The 22,839-nt window shown below is 49.2% G+C and overlaps 1 protein-coding gene across 1 annotated transcript in view; it reads right to left on the reverse strand.

The window, feature by feature from the left end:
- RBM44 (RNA binding motif protein 44) overlaps positions 1-22,839 on the reverse strand; it is a 1,098,830-nt gene that overhangs the window by 923,110 nt on the left and 152,881 nt on the right. The window contains exon 3 of the mRNA XM_069615953.1: positions 9,029-9,205. Coding sequence (XP_069472054.1) covers positions 9,029-9,205 — 177 coding nt within the window. The remainder of the gene's footprint in view (positions 1-9,028; positions 9,206-22,839) is intronic.

Raw genomic sequence — 22,839 nt, forward strand, 5'->3', positions numbered from 1 at the left:
ACCCTTAGTGCAAAGTGGTGGAGATCCTGGCAACTCTGGACAGGCTCAGGACAGGAAGCTGCCTTGTGGTGTGTGCCTTTGTGGGTGGGCCGGAGTTCGCCTCCGGCCCACCCACTAAGGCACACACTAAGTGCGGAGCAAAGGAAAAACAGATAATAAATAAATAGATCATGCCATCATTATACACTATATTCTACATACTGTACTTCAATGTCACTTGTGCCCTATGCCGGGCCTTCCTATATTTCCATAACTGCTGCAAAACAACTATACGCATTATTCCCACTTTGCACGTTCACTTTCCTGTGCACGAATATGCTTTCCGCAGCCTGAATCCTTTGAGGGCATGGGAGCTGGACGCGCATCCCAACAATAGCCAAAATTATTCAGCACAATAGACTGGTGGGTTAAGGTCACAAACTTGTTAAATGGCCTGCCCAAGTATTGATGGTAGCTTTGGATGGTTAATTAATTACCTTTTCTCAGAGCATTATTATTATTATGATATTTAATGAGTTCAGACCTAGTTTCGAGAAGCAACCAAGCGCTTTACAGAGGTATACACCAGTACAGATGCGTGACAGCATGCTTTTCAGAGGTAACAACAGAACAGATATACAGCTGGGTGGGATTCAGAGGGACACAGAGAAGGCTAATAACTGTACAGCGTGGCAGGGAGTAGAGGGCTGGACCGCGTCTAGCAAGTCAGGTGACGCGGGGAGCGACCTGATGGCCTAGGTGTTGAGGAGAGGCTTTTGAAGAGGTGTTTTTTTTTTATTCTTTTCTGAATTATAGGATTGTGGGGGTGAGTCTGATGCGGACGAGAAGTAGGTTCCATAGTCTTTGGGCAGAGAAGGATTGTTTTCTGGTCCTTTTTGCAGCAGCAGATTTCCAGTATGCATGTGTCTGGCTTCTGATGGTGCGGTGTCCGCCGGAGATGCTCTGCAAGGTAGCTGGTTGACTTGAGGACGACTGTCTTATAGATGTTGCTGCAAGACTTGATTGGGATTCGTACGTGCAGTGGGAGCCAGTGATGGCTAATGAGGGCCGGGGTGATGTGGGCGTATCTGCATAGACCCCTGATGGGGTGTGCGACGGGAGGCCTTCGAGGAGGGCATTAAAACCATCCAGGTGGGATAGGACAAGTGTTTGAACTGTGAATCTAAAGCTGGCCAGAGGGAGAAAGGGTTTCCGCAGGAGGGAGAGCTGATACCAAGCTGTCTGGATTTTCTTAGCTATGTGCGTCTTGAAGGAGAGGTGTTTGTCGATGTGGAACCCGAGGGACTTGGTGCTGGAGGTCAGCTCGGGTGTGAAGCCCTCAAGGTTCATGGTTGATAGCCAGGTCTGTGTAATTCTGTCTTGGAGGGGTTGAGCTTCAAGTATGCACTGAACATCCAAGACTGGATCAGCGAGAGGCAGGTTTTGACCCTGTGTTTATGGCCTTAATGGAATCGATCTTGAGGTATAGCTGTCTGTCGTCAGCGTATCGGTGGACGTTGTGTGTGGCTAGGAGGGCTCCGAGCAGCTCTGTGTATTGATTGAAGATCAACAGAGAGAGGATGGATGGAACCCTGTGGGACTCCAGAGGTGATGGGTAGCAACTGCTGGCAGTTGAAGAGGAAGGACATGAACCAGCATAGGACAAGGTTGCTGATCCCCATGTGCTGATGTAGGCAAGGATATTGAGGGCATTATCGACCAGCTTTATGAACCCGGATTGGAAGGCTTTGAGGACATTGTTGGTGTTGATGTGCTGCTGCATTTGCGTGGCTACCACTTTCTTGATCATCTTACCTAGGAAGGGAAGATGGCTGATGCGGCCATAGTTACCTAGTGTGTCAGGATCCAGAGTGGTTTTCTTTACTAGAGGGAGGATTTACCCTGTCTTTAGGGTTGATGGGAAGATGCCTTGAGTGAGGGAGCTGTTGATGATTTCCAGGTAGGGAATGAGAGCTACTGTGGGGAGGGTCTTGGATGACTGCTGGGAAGATGTTGTATGTATATGAGGTGGCTTTGAGGGCAGCCAGGGTTTCAACCAGGTATTCTGTACAGAGTATTTTGAATCTACCCAAGGGCGTGGATATTTTCCGAGGAGGTATCTGAGGTGGGTCTGTCGATGCAGAGCTGGTGTCTGTGTGTTGGCAAATCTTGCTGATTATATCAATGAAGAAGTTTTGGTGGCTGTTGTTTTTTCGATGGTATGTGGTATGGAAGGGTTGGGTAGCGAGTTGGCACAGTGCTTGAACGCTTTGAAGAGGGCTCTGCTTTTGCTGTTGGCTTCTGCTACAGTGTTCTGATAGTAGGAGGCCTTGGCTGTGCGGATTCGTTTTCGGCGGGTTGCTCAGAGTTCCTTGAGGAGTACAAGGCGGGACGCGGTTCTGGAGCGGCAGGTTTTCTCTTGTTTCCCGATTAATCTTTTGCTGAGGTTGAGTTCTTGCGTGTACCAGGGTGCTGACCGTTTCGGTTTGCAGGTATGTTGTTTCAGAAGCACATGTCGCTCGATGGAGACTGAGAGGGTGGCGTTGAGTGCTTCTATTACAGAGTTGCAGTTCGGTTGTGGGTGTTTTTGGTTCATGTAAGGTGGAGGTTGGCAAGGTCTTACGTGAGGACTTCCACTGGGAAGTTCTTGAAGGACTTGAAGGTTTGTCTGATGGGCTTTTGCTAGGAGTGATTTACTGGGGTAGTGTGTAGGATGATGAAGGGGGGGTGTTGATGTTGGCATTGCGTGGTGATGGTGAGGATGGCCTGTATAGGCGTAGAGAGAAAACACATGTTGGCATGTGCTTAACTGTTGTCTGAGGAGGCGTTAGGGCCCTGGGTCTGAACGGTCTGAACAGGTCCAAATAGGAATGGCCATTCTCTTTGTCTACCCTTCAATTCGACTCCCAGGCGAGAGATGCCCTTGATCTAAGCGTTAAGAGCAGAAAGGAAGAGGCAGGGCTCAGAAGGTGGGTGGGGGCTAGGCCACCTGACCTAGATCTACTTGCACCTGCTCACCAACTGCAAAGGAAAAGAGGCTGGAGGGCTACTTAAGTAGGGAGCCTACATTTAGACATAAGACACATTTTTATACAATGCTCTTTGTCCAGTTTATGGTTGTCAGTGTTGGGCCTAGTGGTGTGCCACTCGGTACAGCTTAGCGGAGTACTGCATGGTGTTTCCTCTTGTGTTCAGATAGGGTGTACTTGCTGGAGATTTAGCCTCATTGATTGTTATGTGTTTTGTGATGTTTTGTTTAGGTTACAGATGAACTACGCTCTGAGAGGCTGCAGTGATGTCATGAATGCATCTGATGGTTGGACTGTACAGTGTGAATATGTGATCGGAGAGGAGAGTTCTGGGAGAGAGTTGGAAGCGTTCTGGCTGGTGTCTGGATGTGTGGGTGGATTTGACTTTTGAGTGCTTTTAAAATTGCCCCTTTAATTACCTGAACCAAAAGAAATGAAACCAATCTCGTTAGTAATCTGGATTAAATGAGTGCCTCTTGCAAGAATATTTATTTTGCATCATTACCGTTTGTCTCTGTAGTCTCTTCTAAGATGTCCAAGTAGCTGCTTTGCAAATGGTGTCAAGGGGTACATTTGCAATGAAAGCCAGAGTGGCCCCAATGCCTCTTGTAGAGTGGTCTCTTGGCGTGAAAGGCAAAGGTTTTTCAGAAATGGAGTAACAGCTGGATACAGTTAACAATCCACTTAGAGATGGCACCTTTAGAGACGCGAACTCCCTCTTTGCCTGTAGCTACAGAGACAAACAGTTGGTCTGTTTTCCTTAGCGGTCTGGTTTTGTTTACATAGTATAGGACCGCCCTGCGCACATCTAGAGTGTGTAGTTTCACCTCAGCCGAGCTTTGTGGGTCTTGGAAGAAAGCCGGAAGCTCGTTGGAATGGTTCACGTGGAATTTAGAAATAAACTTAGGTGAGAACCTAGGATGTGTACGTAAAACCAGTTTATCTTTATGAACTGTAAAGAAAGGATCCTGCACTGACAGAGCCTGAATTTCACTGACCCTTCTTATCAATGTAATTGCTACTAAGAAGGCTGTCTTATAAGTCAGGTGTTTGAGACTGCTTTTATGCAGGGGCTCGAATAGGGGGCCCATGAGTTTAGCTAGCACCACGTTAAGGTCCCATCCTGGTGGTGGGTTTGAAATTGGAGCGTGAAGTCTCTTTATTCCTTCCATGAAGGCTTTAACCACTGGTACTTTCCACCACGACACCTTGGTATGGGAGGTGGTGTATGCTGACAGAGCTGCCAGGTGTACCTTTAGAGAGTTAAAAACCAACCCTGCGTCCAGCAGGTGAAGCAGTTATGTGACAATTGTGGAAGAAGTGCAATCAACAGGGTTGATTTGCTTATTCTGGCACGAGATAACGAATCTTCTCCATTTGTCAAAGTAGCAGTGCCTCATGTTTGGCTTCCTAGACTCTCTTAGGATGTCCATACATCTCTGCGGCAAATTAAGATGTCCAAACTCTATGACCTCAGGAGCCATGCTGCCAGGTTCATTGAGTTGGGTTGAGGATGCACTTTCTGACCCTGGTGCTGGGACAGTAGGTTGTACCAGCCCGGGAGTTTGATGGGTTCGCACACCGCTAGTCTGCGTAAATGTGGGAACCACGGTTGTCTCGGCCACATGGGAGCAACCAGGACGAGCGTCATCGATTCTCTGTTCATCTTGTTGACCACCTTCCCGATGTGAGGTGTTGGTGGAAAAGCGTACCCAAACATCCCTGACCAGTTCATCCACAGGGTGTTCCCCTGGGAGTCTGGTAGGGGGAACCTGGATGCGAATCCTGGGCACTGTGTGTTTTCGCATGTGGCGAATAGGTCTATAGTGGGGAAACCCCACTGAGAGAAGATATCTTCTACAATTTCTCTGTGTAGACACCATTCGTGTTCCTCTGGGAGGGGATCTCTGCTCAAAGCGTCCGCCAGAGAATTGAGATCCCCTGGAACATGTTGAGATGACAGGAAGATGTTCCGTCTGAGTGCCCATATCCAAATTTTCTGGGCAAGCTTGGACAGATTTGGCGAACGAGTCCCTCCTTGCTTGTTCAGGTAAAACATGGCTGTAGTGCTGTCCGTCCGGATCTGCACTGACGGGTTCAACAGGTAGGGCTCGAACGCTTGAAGCGCTCTGAATACTGCCAGAAGCTCTAGCAGGTTGATATGATTCTTGGCCACTGAGTGAGACCAGAGACCCCGAGTACAAGTGTTGGCGAAACGACCACTAGATCGTCCCACTGACCACTTGCCTGAGACCACTGTTTCGCCAACCATTCTTCCATGGGACGCATGCGCAGGAGCGCGTGGGGGGACCAGCTAAATACATGACGCCATCATGCCCAGCAAACACATTGCTTTGCGTACCGTTATCTGGCGACCGGCCTGATATTGCGGAATTTGCAGCAGTATATTCTGAATTCTTTCCTCTGGTGGAAAGGCCAACCCCTCTTGTGTGTTTAGGACAGCTCCTAGGAACTGTTTGGAGGTGCTTGGCATCAGACTTGACTTTCTCATTTATGGAGAAACCTAATTCGAAGAGGAGGTCGATCGTTCTTTGAATGTTTGTTCTGCAAATTACTGGGGTCTCCCCCGTAATGAGCCAGTCGTCCAGATAAGGGTACACTGGGATTGCCTCCCTGCGTAGGTGTGCCGCCGCTACCGCCAGTACCTTGGTGAATACCCTTGGAGCCGAGGCTATCCCGGAGGGCAGTACCTTGAACTGTTAGTGCTGACTGTCCACCTTGAAGCGCAAGTATCTTTTGTGCGCTGGGAACATGGAAATATGAAAATAAGCATCTTTCATGTCCAATGTTGCCATGTAATCCACCTTGTTTAGGAGGGGGATCACCTCTTGGAGAGTAGTCAAGCGAAATTTTTGGGGCTTGACATACTTGTTTGCAGGGCTTAAGTCCAATACTGGGTGAATTGCTAAATCTTTTTTTGGCACAAGGAAGTAAGTTGAATAAATACCCTTGTTTACCTGGTGTTCCGGTGCGAGTTCTATCGCATCCTTTGCTAGAAGATTGGCGATCTCTTCGATGAGGATCTTCTGGTGGTCTAATGAGTGTACTTTTTGACGTGGCGGGTGGTTTCAGGGACGCTCTAACAGTTCTATGCAGTATCCTGCGGACACTGTAGACAGCACCCATCTGTCTGATGTGATCTCTTCCCAAGCTTGGGTAAAGTTGGTAATGCGTCCCCCTACTGGGGATGCGCGAGAAGGGACCCTGAGCGGAACGTCACTGTTTTGGTGGAGGCGTGCCGCCCCCTCTACTGGGGCTGCCTCTACCCTTACCACCTCCTCTCTTATTACCCCTGCCATAACTCTGGGTAGACTGCTGGTGGTTGTTGTTCCATGGTGTACCCTGCCCCTGGGAATAGTTTGTTACACTCTGGGAATTTTGTCCGCTTGGGCGATCAAAATTGCCATTCCCTCTTTGATTTGGGGGTTTGTTGGTTAATTGGCCTAGGGATTTGAGTCTCGTACTCAACCTTGGCATTTTTCAGGGCGTCCTCTACCACCTTCCCAAACAGTAGATCTGTCTCCACCGGTTTGTCTATTAATGATGCTTGTGTTTCGGGTTTGAACCCAGATTGGCATAACCAAGCATGACATTTGATAACCGTGCTTTCTGCTATCAATCTGCCAGCGTTATCCGCGGCATCAAAGGTTGCTTTTAAGATGCAACCGGACACGGCTCTTCCCTCTGACGCAACCCGTGCCAATTGGCCTTTTAAAGGTTCTGGGGTGGAGTCTATGAGTGCTGCGACTTCCTCCCACTGGTGGCAGTTGTAACTCGCCAGTAGGGTGGAGGAGTTGGCGATCCTTGCCTGGTAGGCGGAAGTGGAGGCTACTTTCCTACCCAAGCCATAAATCTTCTTGCTCTCCTTGTCGGGAGGATCTTCGGACGATGACAAGGGTGTTCCCGCCCTCTTTCGTGTGTTCGTAACTACCAGGGAGTCCGGTTTCAGTTGCCCCCTTATGTACAGCGGGTCTGATTGGGCTGCCCTGAAAAGTTTCTCTATCCTGGGGTTTACAGCCCTGGGGAGGTTGGGATTTGCAAGGGAAGGGTCTATCCTCCTTTGTATCAATCTGGTTTCTGGGTCGCCCTCTTCCTCCTCTTGGTCCTCATCATCCCTATAGTTGCCCGTCCCAGATTGGTCTCCCAACATGCCCAAATCAGGATCCTCAATAAAGGGTGGATCCTCATTATATTGAGAGTAGGGCTGTATACAGAAAGGATCCGAAGACCTTGTTGGTGCTTGAACCCGGGACTTCTTACTTGGGGGTATCGGGTCCCTAGAACCTGAGGGTGAAGCCCCGTCAGGGGTATATGAGAGGAAGTGTTCAGGATTCTTGGCATAGAAGTCTGCCAAAGACGACATTCTAGACATAACTCTGTCTACGTCGTCACTAGACCATTCCTTTGAGCTGGGAATGACTCTTTCCTGGGAGAGTTTCCCTGTCTTGTCCTGACTGGACCTATGTGTTTGTGCAGGGGTCTTTAAAATGACAGAAGACTGAGACTTGTCCGTCTGTTTTTGCCTGTCTGACTGCTTCTGAGGTGTGGAAGAAGGTAGAGAATGCTTCTTTTGTTGTTTTCCCCCCCTCCCCGTGGGCGGAAGAGTGTTTTCCCTGTTTATTTGCCCAATCAGAGACTTTCGACGTCTGGCGTCGAGGTTCGGGGTAGTGTCCCTATCTCTAGAGTGTGGAGGTTGGTACTCGGGAACAGCCGTTAAGCGGTCTGCTGACGCCGACTCCTGGAGTGCGGCCTGGGGATAGAGGTCGGCTTCGTCTTCCGACGATCAAACCTCCGTTACCTTAGGGAGCGAGGCACTCTTGGCAACAGTGGATGGCTGCCTGGAGTCATGCGGCGATCTAGATCGAGAGCGCCCAGAGGACACCGATTCGATGGACCGTTCTCTGTGTGCCTCTTTCTGAGAACTCGACGTGCGTGTCGAGTCTCGGTGGGACTTATGTTTGGTTGAAGTGGTGTGGGTAGCGCTTGTGTCGCCGGGTGTTTTCCCCATAGCCGCCCTGCAGGACGACCTTCCGAGGTCTGGGAATTGCGCTTGGCTGTCGCCACGTTGCCCTTGCCGTCCGAAAGCACGGCGTCGCTGGCATCGCTGAAGGCGCCCTCCGCTGCCATGGCCTCTTGACGCCTGGCGTGGTGGGCCCAACGCTTGATCGAACGGTCCTTTAGTGTTTTCGGTTTAAACCTACTACACGCTCTGCAGTTCGCCTCAGGGTGGTCCCTCGGCAAGCAGAGGTTGCACGTGGCGTGTCTGTCAACCCAAGGGTACTTGCGGTTGCACTTGGGGCAAAATTGGAAAGGGGTACCCTCCATACGCACCTTGTGGCAGCGGGCTAATGATTGCAGGAAAATATAGAAGATGTACCTATATATCAAAGAGTGTATAGTATGTGTCACCCCCCACTCTCTCTACTTGCAGGGCCGAGGCCAGAGGCCTTCCAAGGCCCGGGCCAAGACCAGAGGCCTTGTGAGGCCAAATCCCCATTGAGGTTTGCAAGATCCCTTCTGCTCAAAAATACCTAAAACGTACACAATGCATGCACAGAATGTCTTATGAACACAAAAGACCCCGTTTATTGATATTGCAGACCTTCCTGGGTGGTAATCTGGACCACAAATTTGTGAAGGGGAATACATATCTTGTTTTATGTGACATTTCAGAGGTACTACTAACAAATGTGCGGGCTGCCTGCCATGAGCAGTGTTTGCAGCCTCTGAAGAAAGTTTGTTACCATGTTAAAAAAAAAAAAAAAAATATCAAAAAATCGATCTTATATGCAAATAATATTGTTATACCATCATCAGTAAGTTTTAGTTAAGATGTTAGTCACTATAATGACTCATGGACCACAACAATCCAGGAGGTTTTTATATTACATTGCATACGGGGCAATATGATCTTTCAAGCGGAAGAAACAAGGTTTTATTGGCACATAACATGCATGAAATATAACTCTACTATTGTCTTCATTCACTTTTACACGTACCTGTTAAATGGTCCTCTTTCCTCCATTGCATGCTTGTACATTTGCCAGCAGCGTTCCCTGCACATCCAATGATAGGTGTTCAAAAGCTGCAGCTCTGCTTTCACTGCTCGCTCCAAAATATCCACACAACAACGAAAGAATCTGGGCCTTTCAGTTCCTTCAGAGACCTCTTTTGTCCTGCATATGTGATAATACAAATATGATCAAAATGATATATGAAATTTGCAACTAGTATCAAGAACGATAATCTCGAACCTAAATTAGAAACAACAATTACCTACCTGGAACTAGTTATCCAGTAAACCTAAGGCCTAAACAAATGCGACAGCCACCTACTTCCACACTATGGGCATTGTCTTCAGATTCCTTTGCATAATCATTTGCAAATTTTACTGAACATACAATATAGAACACAAAAAATACCTCAGCTGTGGCAAGCGTGCCCAGCAAATTCATGATAACGAAGATGTGTACATGTATCAATTACAGTAAAAATATTGTTCATTGGCGAAAGGACTAAGGCATAATGAGACCAAAATCTAGAATGCTAAGGAAATCGATGGAAGGGTGGCACCCTAATATAGAGTAGAGATGTAATACACAGACATCAAAATTCAAACAACGCATACATCACCACCGCCAACTGATCCAAAGATGTATTGTCTAATTTTCACTATCAGCAAGAAATAAGATCAAACCAAATCTTTACCGCCCCTCGCCCACCTTATTTGCTTTAATTCTCTTAACACAATTTCCCCTTTTAAACCGCACATTATGGAACTAGTCCAATAATATATGGCCTTTAACTTGGAGGTCTATGCCTTCAGAACTTGTAATTCAAGGGATTTCCAGAAATTAAGGCACAACATACTTGATAAACTCACAGCCAAATGTTTAGTTCCTGAACAGTTACAACATGTTAACATGGATTCTGAAGAAATTGGCAGCATAATTTCCCAATCTCAATGTTGCCATTTAAGCAAGACTGTGTAGAGATAAGTTATCAAACCACTCTCTGATTTCTCCAACATCACCTCACCATCTAACATTAACAATGTACTCAGACTGTAAACTGCACCCTCTTTTTAAGATCATACGCTACATCGGGATGGCTGATAAAGTAGAATTGACTACATCTCTGGTCATCTCCAACCTTGATTGCAGCAACGTTAATTACTTGGATCTGACATTTAAAACATCCTGACTAAAGTTCATTTAGATTTGTGCAGCCATGCAGATATTGGCCTTGGCCCTCAAAACCAGATTTCATCAACCCTCCAGGCTTTCAACTGACTGCAATTAGAGTTCAGAGTTGGTTTCAGAGTCCTCAGTCTGAAATATCGAAGCCTACACAAAAAGGGCCAAAATAACAGAGAACCTTTCTTTCACCATGCACTCAGACCAATAACTTGAGATCCTGAGACTTCCAAATTCAAAAAACGAATGCTATTCTACTATAAAAAAACGACTTTTCATCTCTGTCCTATCTCTCTTCTTCCTTTTTATCAAATCTACTGAAAAGTATAGTTCAACCGACAAAGTGAGGACAAGTGAAACTGCAGTCTGAAGTGAACAAGTGCAGCAGTGACTGAGCGGCGACCAGACTCTGGGGACACTGACAGCAACTTAATCTGCCTGCGTCGTTCAAAAACCCATTTCCTGCGTGTAGCGTGCATGGCGGGAAAGTGAGGACAAGTGAATCAGTAGTCTGGAAGTGCAGCAGCCAGTGACTGGGCAAATCGCCAATCGCCAAAAAAGTAAGTGACATGTTTTCTGGTGGATGCTTTGTTACATGCTGACAGTTGTTTGTAGAGTGGCTGGTGTACACAAACGCAATACAAATGGCGTATAAACTGTGCAGCAACATGCGGCAGAAAATGACTCCCCTAATGTCAGGCCTTAAAGAGGAGGACGAGCTCTGTGTGCCATTGTCAAGTGAGTGCATTCCAGTGGCTGCTAGGTGCAATGAGATCATTTGGACGAGACGCAAGTCAGAGTAAAATCTTGGACAATCCAACCTTACAGTGCACACTAGCCGAGGTGGTAGAAGGGGTGGGGAAGCATGGGCCTACAAATCAGCAGCTTTTATTACCTGTTACCCCAACTCTGACGCTAGCAACTCTAGAACCAACAGAGGGAGACGACCCGCGGCTGGCGCAGTTTTTAACATTTCTGGGTCTTCTAGTTCACTGGAACCCCCTGGATCCTAAAGATTTTGAGAACTGTCCGCATAAGGACAATCTCTGATGTTTTGATTTTGGCACCAATTGTCTCACGTGAACTGGGAAAACGGGTGCACCTCTGGATCTGGGGGCAGCTCTCACTCCTTTGTGGGACAGAAGGGTGAGCGTGTGTTTACACAGAACACCAGTTAATCCAACGGGACAATTATCTCCAATTTCTTCGGAAAAGAAATAATTAAAAGTTCAGGGCAGCTCTATGCAATTTCCCACCTGGATAGGATGGGCATCCCCTGGTCTTGAAATAAATCATCAGAATGCCTATGCAACCGCAATCTCAAGGGATAAGGTTGTGGATGCCTTTTCTTTTCCTGTGCTGGCACGTAGCCTTAATTCCATGGACAAAGGACATGAAACGCTTCAGTGCAAACTGCAGGAAATGCGATTGATATTGAAGGATTGGAGTGCCAAAGTGAACTTCATGGAGGGTTTTATTATGTCCTCTGGTAGACCAGCAAATAATGTAGCGCTTGATAGACCTCCCTTCAGAGCGGCTTCACAGAGTATAGATGTAGCTATAAAGGGCCCCTTGCATTTGACTAGGGCCACTCAAGTGGCAGAGGGTGGCCCCTGGAAAGTGGGAAATGGGGACGATGTGGGAGACCTGCTGTTGTGTCCAAATGTCAAAGAAGGGATTAAGGTGGTGAATGGTTCCCTTGTAAATGTGTATGCATGCGCTCCCAGTGTGAAAACAGCTACCTCAGAGGACCCTGTGGGTCCAACATGTAACCTAAGCTACTTAACAGAGGCTCCTCGTAAAGGCAATGTTTATTTAAAAAAAAAGCAGAATAACCGAAAGAACATTCCCAAAAAAGGTTTGATGGGTTCTCGCAAGTTTTTTGCTAACACTTAAGTCCCTCCAATTAACCGCAAAGAACACAGTCGGGCAACCGGTAACTCAGGACTTAAGTATGGTTGCATAACAGAGGGATATTTGTGGCCAGGGACAGCGGGCCAACTAGTATGAAATGCTAGTTAAAAAAAAGGATCCTAGAAAAAGTATACTTGTCCAGTAACGGGGAAAGGGACATCACCAACCTTTTAAAACCCACTTCTATTTTGAACAGTTCATTGGATTGAAGTGTTTTGACAATCCATTCGGACTGCATAGAAGATGAGTTAACACAGATATAACCCCCTGAAAATGAAAGGAGCAGGAAATGACATCAATGAAGAGGGGTTTAATACGGTAGCAGGAACATTAGTGGGGGAGGTGGGCAGGGGGAGGGCTGGTGGGTGCGGGGAGGGGGAGAGGGTTGTGTCTTGCTTTGCCCCAACTGCTCAAGTTTTAATTCCAGCGGGCCCTAGTGCTTCCTCTGAGGAGAGTGTTTTCCCCGTTTTTCTCTCTTTAGAGGAAAGAATAAGGATTTTTGCACAGGCGTCTGAAACTGTGGTATCATCCCAAAAAGACAGCAAAACGCTCTCGGCCGTGGCAAAGCGGCCGTTTAGATTAACAAAATTGGGTGACAATCTAGCACCGGAAACAGGGGGACTTACAGATCAGAAGGGAGGCCTGTTGTGGAATAACTTTGTTCATGAATATCTTTGAGCGCAACAGAGGGAGAAGAATATTTCCATTGAACAGACAATATATTTCAACATATATATTTCAACACTTGTTTGGAGAAATACCATGGTTGATAACGTCCTCTAACTTGACTCAGATGGAATTTATTGATTAATTTCGAGTAGACGTGGTGAAACTGGGATTCTCGTCACAACTTATTATAAACTTAATTGTAGCTGAAGCGCCAACGTTAGAACATCCAGGCTACAGGATTACAATCACTCGATCTGACCACAGCCAAACCATGCAGAAGGTAGAAGTAGTAGTGATCAGGTCCCAGCTCCGCATGACCCACTAGTTATAAACGTTAAATCCGGGGGAAGCAGTACTGGGCCAAGTAACCCTGTGGTTGAAAAATCAGTGCTATATGACTGGTCACACATCCTGAATTTACTGCATGCCAACTGAGGCTTGCAAACCACCGCAAGTTGAAAATATAACTTAAAGGTGGCCTCGTGGAATACGAGTGCATTTAGCTGCTAACTATGATTGGTGGGCGGAGCACAACTTTACTTCGTTACAGGATACATTGCTAACCGATACCCGAATGTTAAACGGATACACAGTCTGTCATGAATCGGCTAAAAGGGGAGCTAAAGGTAGGTCATTTGGTGGGCTCTTCTGTGCACTACGAATGGATTGCGGCTTGAATATGGATAAGAACAAGTTACTCTCTTACCTGGTAACGTTCTTTCGATGGGATGGTCCGACTACGTATTCCATATCTATGACAGAAATAACCACAGCAATGCTGCTCCGGAAAATTTTCGGCGTCTGCGTCGATGTCGAAGCGCCGTCCTCGAGGACCTCCTCCGACGGCCGATGTCACCCAATGTGATAAGTAGGACGTACGACGCCCGTAGCCTCAGTTGTAGTTTTTTCCCAGAACGTGTGGCACCAGTCTTCTGCCAGTCTGACACACAAAGCCTCGCGGAAACCTAAGCTGCAATCGCATAAGAAATTCTGTAGCGGGGAAGGTAGGGAGGGAGCGATATGGAATACGTCGTCGGACCATCCCATCGAAAGAACGTTACCAGGTAAGAGAGTAACTTGTTCTTCGAGGGGATTGGGTCCTCCGACGTATTCCATATCTATGACAGACTCCCAAAGCAGTACCAATGCAAGGAGGTGGGAAAATAATTTAGAAAACAGCAATTTAGAATGCCTAATCAAATCGCGGAGTAAAGGACCTCCTTGCCAAAGGCCAGATCCTGCCCCCGGATGGAATCGAGGGAGTAGTGACGTACAAAAGTATGTACCGAAGCCTAGGTGGCTGCATCACAGATGTTACGAATAGGAACACCCCTCTGCAGAGCAGTAGAGGCAGCCATACCCCTGGTAGAATGGCCCCGTAAGCCGACCGGTGGGTCCTTACCCGCCAAGCGGTAACACTCAGAGATAGCCAAAATAATCCAGCGAGAAAGTCTGTTTCGTCACAGCTTGTCCCAAACGCTTTCCAGCGTAACCAATGAAGAGCTGATCGTCCATTCTGACCCAGGAAATGCGTGAAATATAAAAGCTTAACTCTCTCCTAGGATCAAGTCTATGGAGCCTCTCCTCTTCCTTACCAGGATGTGGAGGAGGATAGAATGCCGGAAGAACAACCTTCTGGCCTAAATGAAATTCCGACACCACCTTTGGAAGAAAGGAAGGACGAACTCTAAGGACAACCCTGTCCTTATGAAATACAGTGAAGGGTGGCTTAACTGAAAGTGCCTGTAACTCACTAACTCTGCGAGAGGAAGTGACCGCAACCAAAAACACAGTTTTAAGAGTTAACAGCCTCAAAGGGCAGGAATGCAAAGGCTCAAACGGAGCACCCATCAAAAACTTGAACAAGGTTCAAATCCCAACCGGGCACCAGGAAAGGTGACGGAGGGAACACATTAGTGAGCCCTTTCAGAAACTGAGAAATTAAAGGAATTTTAAAATAGGAACACTCTTCAGACGAGCGCTTAAATACGGACAGAGCCGCCAAGTAACCTTTAACGGTACCCACTTGCAAGCCCCTGTGGGCCAAAGAAAACAAAAAAAGACAGAACCATAGGGATGCCACATGCAAAAGGATTCACATTCTTAACCCTGCACCAGTCGCAGAACTTATGCCAACGGTACAGGGACTTTGTTGCTGGCCGTCTGGCCGAGAGCAACACCTCCACCACGTCTTCAGGGAGGTCCCAAGCCATATACCTCAACATTTCAGAAACCAAGCATGAAGGTTGAGGGATCTGACCTCTGGACGGAGAACCTGACCCCCCCCCTCCCGTGAGAGCAGATCTTCGCGGTAGGAAAGACGACATGGAGGGCAGATGGACAAGTCGAGAAGGTCTGGGCTCCAAGTCCTCCGGGCCCATGCCGGAGCAATGAGGATCATCCGGGAACCGAACCTCCATATCCTCCGCAGTACCTGCGGTATGACGAGGACTGGAGGAAACACGTACAGCAGTGGTAATGACCACTCCACCACAAACGCGTCTCCTAAGGCTCCTCTTGGAGGAAATTCTCGCAAGCAGAACCTTTCGCACTTCCGGTTGACACTGGAGGCGAAAAGATCCACTTGAGGGGTTCCCCAAAGGGTGAAGATCTCCAGGAGAATCTCCCGAGCCAGCTCCCACTCGTGAGAGATCGTGCTCTGCCTGCTCGGAGCGTTCGCCGTCACGTTTTCGTCTCCGGCCAGATGAACTGCCGAGATCGAAACTTCCTGCTGGATGGCCCAGAACTCGAGCTGCATCGCCTCCCTGCACAGAGGAAGTGACCCTGCACCCCCCTTTTTGTTGAGGTAGTGCATGGCCACCGTGTTGTCCGTCAGGATCAGGACCTTCTTTCCTCGCAGTCGGCAGAAAAGCCTTCAGGGCTAGCCTGACGGCCCTCAGCTCCAACAGATTGATATGGAGAGTCTGGACTCCGACGGAGACCAACGACCGCTGACTGTCAACTCGTTGGCATGAGCTCCCCACGATCGTCACCGCCGGCCAGGGCAGCCAAAATGGAGCCCCCCTCATCAGATTGCCTTCGTCGGCCCACTACAGAAGGTCCTGGGTGACCGAAGACGGCACCTGAACAGGGTCCGACATCCTGCCGGATGACAGACCACTGGAGCTTGAGTGCCCATTGCAAAGATCTCATCCGCAACCTGGCCTCTGGCACCAAAAGAATGCAGGATGCCATGAGGCCGAGAAGTCTCAAGAACTCCAACGCTGGGAGAGTCTGGGCAAGTTGAAACTTGTGCACCATCTGCTGAATGTGATGAGCCCTCACCTGGGGAGGAAAACACTGCCCCAGGGACGTGTTGAGGACTGCTCCGATGTACTGGAGCCTCTGAGTTGGTGTCAAATTGGACTTCTTTAAGTTGAGGGAGAAGCCCAGCTTGTGGAGGGAGCGGCAGGTGACCGACATATGATCAAGGACTTACTCGGGATAGCGGGCCCTGATCAACCAATCGTCCAGGTAGGGGTAGACGTGAATCCCCCCTTTCCTGAGATGCGCTGCCACCACCACCATGAGCTTGGTGAAGACCCTCGGGCGGAGGTCAATCCGAACGGCAGGACCCGAAACTGAAAGGGCGAGTCGCCAACCGCAAACCTCAGGTACTTCTTGTGCTTTGGATGGATCGGCACATGAAAATAAGCGTCCTTGAGGTCGAGAGACACCAACCAGTCCTGAAGTTGAAGGGCCTGGAAGGCTTGAGAGAGAGTAACCATCTTGAACTTGTCCTTCCTTAGGAGTTTGTTCAAACCGCGCAAGTCCATGATGGGTCTCAATCCCCCGTCTTTCTTGGAAATCAAAAAATAAGGGGAATACCATCCACTGTTCCTCTCCGCTACAGGCACCAGTTCCATGGCGCCTTTCTCCAGCAGGGATTGAATTTCCTGCGCAAGGAGCGGATCCGGACGCTTCAAGAGAGATTCCCCGGTGGATTGTCTTGAGGCCTCCACCGGAAAGAAAGACAGTAGCCGTGGGTTATGATCTCCAGAACCCACACATCTGAAGTAATGGTGCGCCACTCTGCAAGATGCTGCGCCAGCCTTCCCCCAACCGGCAAACTATGGGACATGGCCTCATGACTTAGCTGAAGCAGCTGCGGCGTTGCCTGAGGGCAAAGAGGCAACTGCCCAAGCGGCCTTGGCACCTCGAGTACCTTGTTTTCCACCTCTGGCACTCCTACGGTGGCCCCTTTGACTGGCAGCTCCTCTCGCTTTACCAAAGGATGAGTAATAACGAAAGGAACCTCCCCTCCACTGCTGTCCCCTAGGACGAAAAGGTGGAGGTTGTCGAACTGCAGCGCCCAACGACTTCGCTGCAGCTTTGGAGGTCTGCAACCTCTCAAGGCTCTCGTCAGCCTTGCTGCCAAAAAGATATTCCCCGTCAAAGGGCATATTGAGGAGCCTGGTCTGCACATCAGGAGCTAACCCCGACTTCCGCAACCACGCAAAACTGCGTATCACGGTGCTCGCCGCCATGGACCGGCTGACGCAATCTGCCATGTCCAAACCTGACTGAACGGCCTCACACGTAGCATTCTTGCCATCCTGAACCATGGCAAGGAAACCATCGTGTTCATCCCCTTCGGGAATATGTTCAGCCGCCAAGGAAACACAGTTCCACAAAGAGTGCGTGAAACGAGACACGGCACAAATGGAGTTGGCCGCCTGAAGCGCCATACCCCCTGCAGGAAACACTTTCTTTGCCCAGCCGTCAAAACGCTTGTCGTCCCTATCAGGAGGGATGGTAGGGTACGACGCCTGCTTTGCTGGGGCCGTAGCCGCCTGCACCACCAAACTCTCCGGAGTAGGGTGCTTCGACAAGTAGCAGGGGTCACTACTGGCTGGGCGTTTTTTTCACGGCAAAGACTTGCTCACTGCTGGGAGACTCTCCGGAGCAGTCCAAGCCGCTGCCACCCTTCTTTGCAGAGCCATTTGGAATGCCAGTACCGGGTCAGTTGGTGGACCAGTGTCGAGGATATCCATAAGGTCATCCTGAACAAACTCCCCTGGGGGAGCAGACCATCCCAAGTACTCGGAGACCCGTGACATAAGTCGCCGGTACGAAGAATCGGCATGAGTGCCAGGCTCAGGCCTACAAAACTCCACCTCCGGAGAGGTGTCCACCAGCCCACTAGCATCATGCAGGGACTGCATCAGGTCCTCAAACTGGCTATGGCCCGAGAGAATCTCGTCAGGCACCGTGTCAGGCACTATACCATCATCAGAGCCCTCATCCACCTCTGAAATGAATTCCAGATGGCGGTACGAAGGCAAAGAACAGGAACCAAAGCCATGCTTGAAACTTGGCTAGAGCCTTCCTAGGTGGTTCCCCCGAGACACAGCCCAGAAAGGCGTCGAGTGAATCGGCGCCGACGTTGAGAGAATCGGCGTCAACGACAGACGCGGCGTCGACAGCATCGACGGCTTCGACACAGGCCTCGAAGGCGGAGTCCCGAGCGTGTCCCTCGACATCCTGGACGCCAACGGCGTTGACGACTTCCTCGGAGGCGGAGCCTTGAGAGAGTCCGTCGATGACCTTGGCACCACAGGCGTCGATGTCTTCCTCGAAGACTTCACAGGTTCACGCGGTCTCGAGCGTGTCGAGGACCAGGACCTGGACCGGGCATGCCGAGAACGATTCCTCTTGTCCCAGCGGGACCTTTCCCGCGAATCGTGACAACCATCCGAGCCCGAAGGCGTGCAAGCGGCATCTCTCAGCTGATCACGACCGACCCCACTCGGAGGCGCGGATGGACCAGTGCCCTGCGATTCAAGAATCGCCAACATTTTCTTCCCGAAGGAAGCCCATTCCTCCGGTGTCGCATGCTTGGTGGGGTAAGCAACCCGCCGACGGGCGGAGTCCTCGGATGAGGACGGGGAAGGCGAGCGATGACGGTGCTTCCGGGAGTGCCTCGAAGAGGCAGAGGAGTGGTGAGACCGACTCCGGGACCAAGGCCCACTGGACTTCCGACGACGAAGTGGAGATTCGCCCCTCGAGTCGTCTGTCGGAAACCCCGCAGACCTCGACTTCCGGGGCTTGGACACCTTACCTACTTCTTCTTGCGCTCCCGCAAGGCTTTCGACGTGAGCGACTGGCAGTCGACACAGTCATCCGTGTCATGGGCCTCCCTGAGGCACCAGAGGCAGGCGTCATGCGAGTCTGTGACCGACATCTTGGACCCACAGTCCCCGCACTTCTTAAAGCCCGGACGCGGTGTGGAAGACTAGGTGGACATCTTCACAAAGAAATAGTACACAAACAGGTTCGAAGAACCGAGATGAACAACAGAAACTCCAAAGAGTCGAGGCGTACCAAGATTCACGAAGCAAACACGTTAACGGAAAAAACGGAACTGAGGCTATGGGCGTCGTGCGTCCTACTTATCACATCGGGTGACGTCGGCCGTCGGAGGCGGTCCTCGAGGACGGGGCATCGACGTCATCGATGCAGGACGCAGAACATTTTCCGAAGCAGCACACCTGTGGTGATTACTGTCATAGATATAGAATACGTCAGAGGACCCAATCCCCTCGAAACTGCCATTAGAGACAAGTGATAATCTGGGAATCAAATTGACATCTATGGATACTGGTAAATACTGGTTTGACACTTGCCTCATATTTAACCCTATTGCTAGAGATCTGTTAACATTTTTGAACATATCATGTGCTCTAGATAGGTACATGACTAAGGAGGATTCAAGCTGTATGGTGATGGGTGCGATCACTTCTACCGAATCGTCAATGATCCCCAGCCTAAAATCTCCCATGTGTTCAGGGGAAGGCAGCAGTTACCTAATCCTGACCTTGGGGGTGGGGGTGGTATTATGAGGGAGGATCACACGGGAGATGGCTATCGGGGAGATGTGATGACCTTTGTGGTAGAGTCGAAGTATTCTTCTCCATGTGAAGAGGAAGACCCCATAATCCCTAAATACCTGATGGCATGTTGTATCTTTACCAGTCCTTCCCATGTGAAAGCCCAAACCCTTTGGTACAGAAAACCTCTACAGCAGAATAACAGTTACCCCTCAGGTATGCATGAGTTACATTCAACATCCCTTGATTATAAAGAATTATGTTGAGTTTTGGGCCGTACATTGCTACACATAATGTTCACATAACCTCTTCCGACTAACAATCACTATTTCAACAAGTATTTAGAATCGCATTGACCTGAGAAGCATAGAAAATATATGGACTCCAATTCCCATAACCACTGGGGTCATGAGGAGAAGATGAAGATCGAGTTAGTGTGGAGGAAATGTGACCTTGAATGGGAAGTTCAGTCTAGTTGTTCAAGGCTTGATCAGCTCCGCTGGCCATTTAAAACCGAATGTTGCTTGCAGCTGAAGGAGCAAGAAGAGGCAAGGAGAGAGGCAGTCCAGAGAAGAGGAACTGCGGAACGAACAATACACGTTCTCCTGCAGCAGAGTGGCATACTGAACTGGAGAGGAGAGACGGCGGTGCAGAAACGGTCAACAAAGCGGAGGGGAGACAAGGCATTGCAAACCTGCACAGATTCCATCAGTGAAGGAAGCAAATGTGGGCACGGAAACGAGAGGCACCTTTGCTCAGAGGGGATGGAAAGCCCTGCAAAAAACACTCAGGCAGCAGCAGCACGCCATACCGGTGAGTCAGCATTTAAGGGGGAGGGGCTCTAGGACGTGCGAGATTGATGAAGAATACAAAAGGGCAGTTTTGAATACCTCCTGAAACTATTTAAAAGGCAAACATGGTGCAATTCTCCTGACCTGAGATCAATTGGGGGAAACGAGCATTGTCAAGAACCAAGAGAAATGAAAGAAAGGATGACATACAGAACTTGAACAATCCCTCGTATATGAGATGTCTGCATGGGGGAAGTTGGTGCAAGTAACCACTGAAGTCAGCGTGTTGTGTTACTGAAGAAATGTGGTTGAATGATAACTAAAGTGGAAGGAAGATTGCAGTTACAGATGTATACCTGGCAGGAGAGTAAACCAAGATATCAAAGAATTGAGTTGAAAGCTGTAGTAAAAGACATTTAGTTTTCCCATTATGAAAGCAGTGATCTAATGAGACATTTGAATTTTGCAATTTTGAAAGCAGTGGTCTACAAAAAAGACCTTTTTGACATTCTGAAAAAAAGTGTTCTATGAAAGAACAAGTTACTTTCTTACCTGGTAACGTTCTTTCGATGGGATGGTCCGACGACGTATTCCATATCTATGACATGTAATCACCACAGCTGTGCTGCTTCGGAAACTTTTTTCGGCGTCTGCGCCCTGCGTCGAGGGCCTCCTCCGACGTCCGACGTCATCCGATGTGATAAGTAGGACGCACAACGCCCGTAGCCTCAGTTGTAGTTTTTTCCCCCAGAACGTGTGACACTAGTCAACTGCCAGTCAGACACAAAGCCTTGCGGAACGTAAGCTGCAATCGTAAAAGAAATTCTGCAGCGGGGAAGGCAGGGCGGGAGCGATATGGAATACGTCGTCCGACCATCCCATCAAAAGAACGTTACCAGGTAAGAAAGTAACTTGTTCTTCGAGGGGATTGGGTCCTCCGACGTATTCCATATCTATGACAGACTCCCAAAGCAGTACCAGAGCAAGGAGGAGGGAAAGAATTTAGAATCAAAATTTAGAATAGCCAATCAAATAGCGGAGCAAAGGACCGCCTTGCCAAAGGCCAGATCCTGTGCTCGGATGGAATCGAGGGAATAGTGACGTACAAATGTATGTACTGAAGCCCAGGTGGCTGCATCACAGATGTTGCGAATAGGAACACCCCTCTGCAGGGCAGTAGACGCAGCCATAACCCTGGTAGAATGGGCCCGCAAGCCAGCCGGTGGGTCCTTACCCGCCAAGCGGTAGCACTCCGAGATGGCCAAAATAATCCAGCGAGACAAAGTCTGTTTCGTCACAGCTTGCCCCAAACGCTTTCCAGCGTAACCAATAAAGAGTTGATCGTCCACTCTGACCCGGGACATGCGTGAAACATAAAAGCTTAAAGCTCTCCTAGGATCAAGCCTATGGAGCCTCTCCTCTTCCTTACCAGGATGCGGAGGAGGATAGAATGCCGGAAAAACAACCTTCTGGGCCAAATGAAATTCCGTCACTACCTTCGGAAGAAAAGAAGGACGAACTCTAAGGACAACCCTGTCCTTGTGAAATACAGTGAAGGGTGGCTTAACTGAAAGTGCCTGTAACTCACTCACTCTGCGGAAGTAACCGCAACTAAAAACACAGTTTTCAGAGTTAACAGCCTCAAAGGGCAAGAATGTAAAGGCTCAAACGGAGCACCCATAAGAAACTTAAGAACAAGGTTTAAATCCCAACCGGGCACCAGGAAAGGTGACGGAGGGAACACATTAGTGAACCCTTTCAGAAAGTGTGAAATTAAAGGGATTTTAAAGTAAGAACACTCTTCAGACGAGCGCTTAAAGATGGACAGCGCCGCCAGGTAACCTTTAATGGTACCCACTTGCAAGCCCCTGTGGGCCAAAGAAAGTAAAAGGGACAGAACCATGGTGATGTCACATGCAAAAGGATCCACATTCTGAACTCTGCACCAGTCGCAGAACTTACGTCAACGGTACAGAGACTTTGTTGCTGGCCTTCGGGCCGAAAGCAACACCTCCATCACGTCTTCAGGGAGGTCCCAATCCCTATACCTCAACCTTTCAGAAGCCAAGCGTGAAGGTTGAGGGATCTGACCTCTGGATGGAGAACCTGACCCCCCCCGTGAGAGCAGATCATCTCGGTAGGGAAGACGACGCGGAGGGCAGATGGGCAAGTCGAGAAGGTCCGGGTACCACGTCCTCCGAGCCCACGCCGGAGCAATGAGGATCATCCGGGAACCGAACTTCCGTAACCTCCGCAGCACTTGCGGGATGACGGGGACTGGAGGAAACGCGTACAGCAGCGGGAATGACCACTCCACCACAAACGCGTCTCCTAAGACTCCTTTTGGAGGAAATTCCCGCGAGCAAAACCTTTCGCACTTCCGGTTGACACTGGAGGCGAAGAGATCCAC

This window comes from Ambystoma mexicanum, chromosome 9 (assembly GCF_040938575.1).
Source record: "Ambystoma mexicanum isolate Mex_15411 chromosome 9, UKY_AmexF1_1, whole genome shotgun sequence".
In the NCBI taxonomy this organism is placed as follows: Eukaryota; Metazoa; Chordata; class Amphibia; order Caudata; family Ambystomatidae; genus Ambystoma; species Ambystoma mexicanum.